The sequence below is a fragment of the Myxocyprinus asiaticus genome, chromosome 27, assembly GCF_019703515.2.
Source record: "Myxocyprinus asiaticus isolate MX2 ecotype Aquarium Trade chromosome 27, UBuf_Myxa_2, whole genome shotgun sequence".
Classification (NCBI taxonomy): Eukaryota; Metazoa; Chordata; class Actinopteri; order Cypriniformes; family Catostomidae; genus Myxocyprinus; species Myxocyprinus asiaticus.
This window is the reverse complement of record NC_059370.1, coordinates 15801213-15812569: the sequence shown is the minus strand read 5'-3', so window position 1 is coordinate 15812569 and position 11357 is coordinate 15801213. Positions and strand designations below refer to the sequence as shown.

Below are 11357 nucleotides of genomic sequence, written 5' to 3'. Positions count from 1 at the left end.
CTCGCGCTCAGCTCATTGCTGTAATGAAAAGAGTATGAAGAGGGCGGAGATAGAACGCGAAAGCTCGTTGCTGATTGGTCGATGAAGTTTTCGAACAGAATTGACTTGATTTTTTAAGACGAGGAATGTGAATCTAGTACTAGGCTGCTGCAAATGTTGACATTATTGCTTGTTATCGGCTGTTGCCTAATATTTTGGTTTGTTGACCAACTTCAGAGACTGAACGTTTATCGGATTACTTTGAAATCTAAACGCCTCGATGTAAATAAAGTAAAAAGAGATGAGATGACCCAGATTGTGATTTAAAATAAGTATGATATTACTTTAATGACGTGTAGTACCTTTTGTCCTTTTCCAAATGATCTAATGTCCGCTTGTTTTGGATGGTTTCAAGTAGCATTTTCTTGTGTCGGCTGCTTGGCAAGGAGAATAAACGGCAAAGACTGTTTGTGACCAGCAGGTGACACTCTCTACCTGTCCAACCTGTAGCTAAAGTGAGTAAAGTGAAAATTATTCATCTGTAATAAATCACCTGTGACATGAGAGTGGGACGAGAAAATAAAAAAATTATGTAGAAATTTCATGAACCTCGATTTGTTTTTGTGTTGATGTCAAACAATTTCACTATTAATAAATCTAAAATACGGTAATTTCTTGAACAATGCTTATATGGTTTTATCTATACAACTAATACAACTAAATCAAGCAAATTTAATTAGATCAATGTGGTGATATGTTAATCTAAAATTAACAAATTTAGCTCAGTTATAAAATATAATTATGTTGGTATAACCTACACTGTATTACAGTGTTTATATACACTCACTGAGTACTTTATTAGGAACACCTGTACACCTACATATTCATTCAATTATCTAATCAACCAGTCCTGTGGCAGCAGTGCAGTGCATAAAATCATCCAGATACGGGTCAGGAGCTTCAGTGAATGTTCACATCAACCATCAGAAAGGGGAAAAATGTGATCTCTGTGATTTCAACCATGGCATGATTGTTGGTTTCAGATGGGCTGGTTTGAGTATTTCTGTAACTGCTGATCTCCTTGGACTTTCATGCATAACAGTCTCTAGAGTTTACTCCGAATGATGCCAAAAACAAAAAACATCCAGTGAGCGGCAGTACTGTAGACGGAAGAAAGATTGTTTAAGAGAGAGGTAAACGGAGAATGGCCAGACTTGTTTGAGCTGACAGAAAGGCTACAGTAACTCAGATAACCACTCTGTATAATTGTAGTGAGCAGAATAGCATCTCAGAACGCACAACATGTTGAACTTTGAGGCGGATGCGCTACAACAGCAGTAGACCATGTCTGGCGCTTTGTTAGGACCATATTGTTCCTATTAAAGTGCTCGGTGAGTGAATATTCCCACTTATTCAATTTTTTTCAGTGCTCTATTAGTTGTATCTTCTATAATATGAAGTAGTCTTCAATTATGTATTTATGCTTAATAAATGTAGGGCCTACATACCTTTTAATCAACACCAAGTCTTCTTAATTATGAATCTCAAAAGACCAAATTTTTTAAAAGTTTGCCTTTATTTTAAATGTATTTTAGTAAATCTTTAACTCTTAAATGCATAGGCATTTTGCCAAACATTATTACACACCCGGCACTTGTATTTATCACAAATGGATCTACAAAATGCCCAAATAGTGTAACATTTTCGAAGTATTTTTAAGAAAATAAATAAATAAATAAATAAATAGAATAGGATATATTCTGTTATTTTAATTTTTTCTGGTGTTTTATTTTTTATATGCTACACAAGTTAAACATATGTATTTTATCTGGCACTTATTGAGTCTAAATAGATGTAAAACCTACCTGATTTCAGTAGGCTACACCCAAATGACAATAGTCATATCATACTGTTCATGTGTTACACTTGCTATAGTTTATTTCCATGTTGATTCTTCATCAAATAGCATATCAAATGTAAATCAAGTCAATCACTAAAACGACAGTCACCTTGAGTAAGAAACAGCATATATAATATGTATGAGTACACGTATATTGAATACTGATAATTCACCAACATTGAGCTGAAAATCTACATGATATAGTAGTCCTTTGTATAAATATAGTACTCATTTGTCTTGTAATAAACAAATAAATAAATCCTGTGATAGTAAACTTAACTGAATATGAAGTAATCATAAAATATGATTTATAGAAGTGGAAATATACTGTAAATTGCAAACTATTACATATCTCAGGTCACTAAAGACCCTATACACTTTTGTTAATGCTAATTTGATTTTTTTTTTTTTAAATGTGTCGATTCATAAGAGAAAGGCTTAGGAATACTAAAGAAGTGGGGGCATAACTCCAAAAAATGGTTGAGGTAAAGGAGGAATTAGGTCTCTGGTCAGTTAAGGCCCAAGGTAAGTATTTAAGGGTTTCCACTGAAAAGAGCTAAATACATTCTAAAGGTTATGGATATTCCTGTTCATTCTTTCTTTTAATTTGCCATCACTCTGCCCTGAATTAAACAACATTAACTTGAGTATTCATACAACATCGAAGTTGAGACCGCTTATTTTCATGTGAAACCTTTTTTTGGCCATTTTTCATCAGCCATTTACTTTCTTTAGATTATTAATGACGCATCTTGAAACATGAAGTTAATGAAATTAATGATGTTTTCGTAACCTCTGAAAGAGTGTTTTGAAACTTTCCCTGTTTTAATTGAACCCCGTGACATGTCACACCCTATTGTTATCTTGGCCTTGCTATTGTTTCATTTTTGTCACATTTCATAATGTATCTTCCTGACCTCATTGGGAATGGGGGTATGGTGAGATTGAGCCTTCGGGTAAGTGAAAATTATTTTGTTCCAAACTCTGAGGCTCTTGGATTCTGTTCGACCGTAATGCATTATGTCTTTAACATAATACTAAGCCTTATTGTGTTTGGGGCTCTGTCATCTATCACAAACACATGATAATTAGGTCATACAGTATATGGACAAACAAAAACAATTTAATATTACATAACATTGGGCAAAATATTGAATTTTATTATGTAGATTTTCTAGATATGAACATACAAGATCAAATAATAAAGAGACATGTATTTTAGACCCTGCTGAAACAAAAATAAAAACAGTCTTGTCCAGTCTGGTCAGTTGGCTGGTTTGGGATTTTGGGCACTTTTTAGCTGCAGGCTGGGAGACCAGCTTAAACAAGCTAAGACCAGCCAAACCTCTTAAGCTGTTTTTGGCCGGGTTTTTTTTTATTTTTATGAATAGAGATATTCTATAAATAAATGATTTCCTTTTTTAACTAAAATTCTGTGCTGTTGTAAATCCTTTAATACAACATGCTGAACATGCACTCAAAAAAATAATTTTAAGATATACACATTTCAATTTCATAACAATTCCATCAAATTGAATTTTAGGAAATTAATTAAAGGAAATTTAAATGTGTAAATCTTAAAAATAGGTTTATTTGTATCACAGCACTCTGTGGTTAAACTGTCTACTTGAAATGAAACACATGCTTGTCCTGGTAGCCTACTCGAGTGCAATGAACTCTAAAGCAGTTCCTCACGTCTTTCACGTCTGTTGTTTGTGTGTTATTACACAAACCGTTACACAAACTGATGCCGTGAGTCGTAAACCAATTAAGCTGTCATAGCACCCACATTAGAAAACTAACGGAGGTGGACTTCAAATAACTGGTGCTTGTGAATGCATGGCTCGTTTACGGTGACTGGCTATTATTGATCCAAGGCCCTTCACTGCTCTGTTTTGAAGGCTTATCTAACAGTTAATATCCGAATTTGGCCGGTTGAGACTGCTTCAAGACCAGCACCTAATATTGTCGCAGGGCCTTTAATTACGCTTGCATCTTTTCACATATCCTTCAGACTGTCCTCCCCCTCCACACACACCTCAGACTCGTATAAATGCTGTGTCCCTCCAGCAGCAGAGAGGCATTTCAGACCACTCGTACGTCCTACTATACCATCGTACACATCTCCAGCCTCAAGCCAGAATGCCTCCCTACGAGAGATCCATGGAAATTATGCCTTTCAAACAAAGAAAGTGCCTGGGTAAGTAATAACTTCAACATTCTATTTACTTTGCTATTGTATATTACAACCCCAATTTCCGAAAAAGTTGGGACAATATGAAAAATGCTAATAAAAACAAAAAGGAGTGATTTGTAAATTATATTCACCCTTTGCTATACTGAAAGCACTACAACTAAACATTATTTGTTTTACCTTGTGAATTTCATCTTTTTTTTGAAAATGTACAGTCATTTCAAATCAGATGATTGCAACACACTCCAAAAAAGTTGAGACAGTTGAGTGTTTACCACTGTGAAACATCACAATTTGTTCTAATAACACTTATTAAGCATTTAGGCATTGAAGACAAGTTTAAGTTTAGAAAGTGGAATTTTCCCCCATTCATCCATTATGTAGGTCTTTTGCTGCACAGTTGTACGGTCTCTTCGTTGCCATATGGTGTGCTTCATAATGTGCCACACATTCTCAATTGGAGATGGTAAGAACTGCAGGCAGGCTAATCTAGCACCCACACTCTGCTTACACAGCCAGTATGTGGTTTGAAGTTGTCTTGCTGAAAATTCCAGGATGTCCCTGGAAAAGACAGTGCTGGATAGCAGTATATGCTGATCTAAAATTTTTACATATCCATCTGCATTCATGGTGTTCTCACAGATGTGCGAGTTACCCATGCCATGGGCACTGACACACCACTGGCCCATACAGATAATGGCTTTTGGACCTGATGCTTTGGATGGTCTTTTTCCTCTTTGGTCCGGAGAACATGATGGCTGTGTTTTTCAGAAACTATTTTCCACTGTTCATCTTTCCATCTAAGATAAGACTGAGACCAGAGAAGTCGGCAGCGCTTCTGGACAGTGTTGATGTACGGCTTCTGCTTTGCATAGTAAAGTCTTAACTTGCATCTGTCGATGCAGCAGTGAATGGTGTTGACTAACAAAGGTTTACTAAAGTAATCCCAAGCCCATGTTCATGATATCTATTACAGATGAATGATGTTTTTAAGACCGTGATGTCTGAGGGATCAGGGATCATGCGCATTCAGAAGTGGTTTTTGTCTTGCCCTTTACGCACCGAGATTTGACCAGCTTCCTTGAATCTTTTAACTATATTGTGCACTGTAGAGGGTGAAATGCCCAAAATCCTTCCAAACAGTCTTTGGGGAACATTGTTCTCAAAGTGCTGGATTATTTGCTGAAGCATCTGTTGGCAAACTGACAAGTCCCTATATACTATGACACGATTGCCTCACCTGTTATCATCTCCTGTTTCACATTGCCTTGTTGTTTTAACTCGTCAAATTGTTATTAGTCTTAAATTGCATAAAAAAATGCATAAAAAAAACATTTAAAAAAAAATAAATAAATAAATAAATAAATAAAAAAAGATAAGGTAAAACATCATATATAGTTGTAGTGTTTTCAATTTAGCAAAGGGTGAATGTAATTTACAATCACTCCTTTTTGTTTTTATTAGCATTTTTCATACTGTCTCAACTTTTTTGGAATTGGGGTTGTAATTGATCTGTCTCTTGCAAGCGTTGTTCGGGGATCAGAAATGTTATATGTTGATTTTTTTTATATATATACACACATTGGCAGCCAAAAGTTTGGAATAATGTACAGATTTTGCTCTTATGGAAAGAAATTGTTACTTTTTATTCACCAAAGTGGCATTCAACTAATCAAAATGTATAGTCAGGACATTAATAATGTGAAACATTACTATTAAAAACTACTTCAAAGAGTTCTCATCAAAAAATCCTCCATGTGCAGCAATGACAGCTTTGCAGATCTTTGGCATTCTAGCTGTCAGTTTGTCCCGATACTCAGGTGACATTTCACCCCACACTTCCTGTAGCACTTGCCATAGATGTGGCTGTCTTGTTGGGCACTTCTCAAGCACCTTACAGTCTAGTTGATCCCACAAAAGCTCAATGGGGTTAAGATTCATAACACTCTTTTCCAATTATCTGTTGTCCAATGTCTGTGTTTCTTTGCCCACCCTAAGCTTTTCTTTTTCTGTTTCAAAAGTGGCTTTTTCTTTGCAATTCTTCCCATAAGGCCTGCACTCCTGAGTCTTCTCTTTAATGTTGTACATGAAACTGGTGTTGAGCAGGTAGAATTCAATGAAGCTGTCAGCTGAGGAAATGTGAGGTGTCTATTTCTCAAACTAGAGACTCTGATGTAATTATCCTCTTGTTTAGTTGTACATCTGTTCTTCCACATCTCTTTCTGTTCTTGTTTAGAGCCAGTTGTCCTTTGTCTTTGAAGACTGTAGTGTACACCTTTGTATGAAATCTTCAGTTTTTTGGCAATTTCAAGCATTGTATAGCCTTCATTCCTCAAAACAATGATTGACTGACGAGTTTCTAGAGAAAGCTGTTTCTTTTTTGCCATTTTTGACCTAATATTGACCTTAATACATGCCAGTCTATTGCATACTGTGGCAACTCAAAAACAGAGACAATGTTAAGCTTCATTTAACAAACCAAATAGCTTTCAACTGTGTTTGATATAATGGTGATTTTCTAGTACCAAATTAGCAATTTAGCATGATTACTCAAGGATAAGGTGTTGGAGTGATGGCTGCTGGAAATGGGGTCTGTCTAGATTTGATAAATGACTTTTTTCAAATAGTGTTGGTGCTGTTTTTTATATCAGTAATGTCCTGACTATACTCTGTGATCAGTTGAATGCCACTTTGGTGAATTAAAGTACCAATTTCTTTCCGAAACAGCAAAATCTGTACATTATTCCAAACTTTTGGCCGCCAGTGTATATATGTATATAGGTCATGTTTAATTTGTGTTTTTTAACTTTTTATTTAAAAAAAAAAAAAGCCACAATTTATTTATTTAATATTATGTATTTGTCAATGTCATTTAGCCTATGTGTTGGTTATTTTATATGCATTTTAATAATAATAATAATAATAAATATTTTCCATCTAACTAGGGTATTAAAAAATGATTGAAATTAGTTTTCTTTCCATTCAGCAACAAGAAAAGATGAAGTCTGCACTATTCGGTCTAAGTTCCCCAACAAATTGCCGGTATGATGACTTGCTTTTTTTTTTTTTTTTTTACAATTAAATATTTCTTAATTGAATAGAAACTATAACTATTTTCTTTCTTGTAACCCAACAAACACAGAATGTTCCTCAGAACATATATTTATTATTATTTGTTATAATTATTGTTGTATTGTAATTTATTATATTTGTAAGATTTACCCATTACAATTTTTAACTAAAGTTAATACAATTTAATATATCTAGTTTTCTTATTTTGTTAAAGATTACTCAATTCAGTTTGATGGAATTTTGTTATGAAAGTGAAATGCGTAAATCTAATAATTGTTTATAATTGTTGGTTTTATTTTGTAGAATCATATTTTATTATTGTCATTTTCATAATGTTCCATAAATATTATATATAGTGTTTGATACACAACAATGACTAACTTAAGTTTAGTACAGAATTTTATTTACATGTAGTTAATGTAGATATTAAGATCAACCCTTCTGAATCTCAGGTAATCGTTGAAAGATACATTCGGGAGAAGAAGCTTCCCCTGCTGGACAAAACCAAATTTCTTGTCCCATTCGAGCTTACATTAGGACAGTTCCTCAGTCTGCTCAGGTATGTACACACTTTTCTCTCACTTAAAATCTTGGAAGATGCTGTTTTTTTTTTGTTTATTGAGAGCCTGTGCCAGTTTATGCCATTCTTTTATAGAGAATGGGTCTAAAATAGGTTTGCATTGTGTGTGTTGAAACAGAAACCTGTGTCACTAAACTGACCTTTCCTGTATTGCTTAGCCCATTGGCTCTCTGCGTGATGCACAACATAACATTTCAGGTATTGCGAGTTGTTGTTTTCAGTGATGCCAACTTTCTTTGACTCTTTCTCTCTTAGAAGTAAGATAGCGCTGGAGGCATCTCAAGCCCTGTACCTACTGATCTCAGGAAAGAACATGTCCTGTTTGTCAGCCAACATGGGAGAGGTTTACTCGCAGTACAGAGATCCTGATGGCTTTCTCTATATAACTTATGCTTCCCAGGACATGTTTGGATGAAAAGACTCTACTCGCATACTTCCAGACTGATGCCTCTTTGAGATCATAACTTACTATTTGCTCCTAAATGAAGACTCAATACCACTGTAAAACCATACAATCGCACCTGCCCAAGAAGTCTCTTCTGACCTCATTTCTTAGTAATTTTGTAGATTTCCTTGAGGCTAACTTTAATGTTAAATCAATGACCTTGAAAGAGGTTACATTGAGCCCTGTAAAATGAAGAAGTGAAGAGTGATGCTTCTTTAGCACTGTACTCTTCAAGCTGCTCTTCCCCAGTCATGGTTCTCTGAGTTCCTACAGGACACAAACAGGACATCCTGTCCCTCAAAGGATCTGGCATGTCCTGTTACAAAGAGACAGGGAGAGGGTTCTTGTTCATCCTCGATGACTGTGCGTCAGTGTTGCACATGTGCATCAAAAATCATGGAGTAGACGGACAAACAAACAACAGTTGAGCACCTACTCTGGAAGGAAAATGAATGCAAACAACACATTCATTCTGTACTCAGTTACAACTGTGGTTGGAAAATCCTCAATAAATCAGTTTAGTTCTTTTTAACTGAATGTCTGGATTGTTTTTTCTTTATACATTGTTTTTTTACTCTACAGTATGTAAGCCAGATCTTGCCATGTGATAAAAAATAAAAAGTTAATTCTAAAACTGTGTGATAAAATCTTGCAATTGCGAGAGTCATAATTCAGATATAAAGTCACAATTATAAGAAATAGTAAAAATAAAGTCACAATTGCAAGAATTGAAGTCACAATTTTGAGAAATACATATGAAATTGCGAGACAGTCACAACTGCAAGAAATAAAGTAGAAATTGCAAGATAATCACAGTTGCGTGATAAAAGCTTGCATTGAGAGAATTAGTCAGAACTGCAAGATATAAACTTGCAATTGCAAGAAACAAAGGTGAAATTCCAAGATATAGTTACAATTGCTTGAATAAAGCTTGCATGGCAAAAATAGTCAAAATTGCAAGATATAAACTCAGAATAAACTCAAGAAATAAAGTTGCAAGAGGTGCAATTGCAAGAAATAATCGAAAATGAGAGACATTGTCTCAACTGCAAGATAAATTGCAATAAACAGTTGCAATAAAAATGAAACTGCAAGATATACAGTAGTTGTCATTGTGTGATAAAAGCCCTCATTGCGATAAATAGTCGCAATTCCAAATAGTCACAATTGCGAGAAATAAAGTCACAATTATGAGATATAAAGTCACAATTGTGTTAAATAATCTCACAATTGCAATGATAAATTCAAAAAGAATGATAAAGTTGCAATTGCGAGAAATAAAATCAGAATGACCTTTTATTATTTGTTCCACCATGCAAAGATCAAGGAACCATATGATTCAGAGTATTCTGTTTGACAGGGCACTAAGATTAACAAACACCCACAAAAAAGGGGTGGGAACATCATTTCATTTGCTCTTGGTTATTGCTAATGGACAACTATTTAACAATTTATATGGTGGGAGGACATTTAAATGCTCTAAACTTGCATGTTGAAGCAGCTCTCGGCTAAGAATTTGATTTAGTATGTACTTTTCAGCATCATGCCTCTCCTAAATATGCATCACCTTCTCACACAAGGCTGTTATTTAACCACCATCTTTAATAAGTCTTTAGGTTACTGTGTCAGTAAGCAGTCTCATGGTGATGTGCTAAATGGGTTTGGTTTGACAGATGATACATCTAAATACAACTATCAAAATCTATCTTCATATTTCTTTTAGTAAAGCATTTATTTTAAAATTAAGGACAGCATATTTAGAGTGAGTTGGAGGGCTGATAATTATAGATGCTTCAGGTCTGCATTCTTACACTCATTTAGGACATAACTGGGAACTTTAGCACTCACCTGCAAAGTGTATTCTGAAACCAGAATGCATTAACTCAGAAATGACAATGAGAAAGTTCAAATGAAGGTAAATAGAGGTCTCTGTTAGACAGGGAGTCTTCTGCATAATGAATGGCACATATCACTGCCAGAATCAAGTAGTTATATATGTAGCGAAAATAGACAGTTACAGCTTGATGCAAAGTTACATCTATTTGTGGCATCCAGAGACACATCTATAGCAATTATCTTGACAATTGTGCAGTTACACAAATTTATTCTCTCTAGCAGCGGTTTTATATGTTTCAAACACTTAGTTCAAAAAGCCCTTAAATCAGATTTTTTTTATTTTTTATTCTATCCTTTACACTAAAATATCATTACCAAACTCAAATCTCAAAACAATATCATTATACTTTTTTTAATAGCTGTTGGGTAAACAAATAAACATAATAAAATTATAACTGACATACATTCAAGGGCAAAGGTCAACAATATAATGATGGTAGATTTTAAACTGAAGACTGAACTGTGTTCTTAGGACAAAAGTATTTGATGTCAGGTCAGGTCATTTTTATTGGGGCAAGTTGTTACAGTGTTAGAAATGTTATGTAATACATAATCTATTAATTACAATATTTGTTGGCCAAAATAGTTGTTGGCTACATCAAATAAATTGATTTAATCAATAATTATTGGCTAAATTAAAATGATTTTTGTTGATTCATGAATTGTTTTACTGTTCAGCTTTGCAGAAAATCCTGTAATACACTGTTTAATTGTGACAACCTACCGCATGCTGTGACAACATGCCCCACTATTGTCACAAAAGGTCATTGTGTGTGTAAACTCCTTTTCCTTTCTGTAGAAAAGACTTTTCTGTATGTGCCTTCACAGAAACTGACTTTCCAAAATTATTCTATCCTGATAAATATTCACTGGAGTACAAACACAACAACAAGCCCCGGCCGGTAATTATGTACAAGCTAATCTCTTTTGCAGAAGTGCAAATATAAAACTTCCATCCATCCATTATTTCATTTACAGTAAGGGTTAAATAAAAATATAATGTAATTGATGACCTTTTTCTAATCAGGCGTGAAAGTGTTGCAAGAGGGATCACATTTCACCAAACCAAGACAAATGCATTGGAAAAAGAAAAAAAAAAAAATCTCAGTGATCCACTCCAAACAGCTGCCAAAGCAAGCAAACATAAGATGCTGTACAGTAAAGCACCTCAACATGCCTCGACATAACTAGAGAAAGAGAGAAATATAACACTGTCATTACTACCATTCCAATTCAGACCTGTTTTTTCACTTACATTCAACACGTCTCTTGAAGCAAGTTCATATTTTCT

At 34.6% G+C, this 11357-nt stretch overlaps 1 protein-coding gene across 2 annotated transcripts; it reads left to right on the top strand.

Moving 5' to 3' along the window:
- Positions 1–3830: 3830 nt before the first annotated feature.
- Positions 3831–8668, top strand: LOC127417739 (microtubule-associated proteins 1A/1B light chain 3C-like). 2 transcript variants are annotated; one of them, XM_051657927.1, is made up of 4 exons: positions 3831–4079; positions 7060–7115; positions 7598–7704; positions 7984–8668. In XM_051657927.1, exons 1-4 carry the CDS (start codon positions 4022–4024, stop codon positions 8138–8140), a joined length of 378 nt encoding a protein of 125 aa, XP_051513887.1. In that variant the 5' UTR covers positions 3831–4021; the 3' UTR covers positions 8141–8668. The 2 variants fall into 2 exon arrangements, with proteins under 2 accessions (XP_051513887.1, XP_051513886.1); XM_051657926.1 differs by having other exon boundaries at positions 3837–4079; positions 7981–8668.
- The last annotated feature ends 2689 nt before the right edge of the window (positions 8669–11357 follow it).

Coding starts and splice junctions, on each gene's coding strand:
- LOC127417739 (XM_051657926.1), top strand. CDS start 4,022: ATGCCTCCCTACGAGAGATCCATGGAAATTATGCCTTTCAAACAAAGA. Junction 4,080..7,059: donor CAAACAAAGAAAGTGCCTGG/GTAAGTAATAAC, acceptor CTTTCCATTCAG/CAACAAGAAAAGATGAAGTC. Junction 7,116..7,597: donor AGTTCCCCAACAAATTGCCG/GTATGATGACTT, acceptor TCTGAATCTCAG/GTAATCGTTGAAAGATACAT.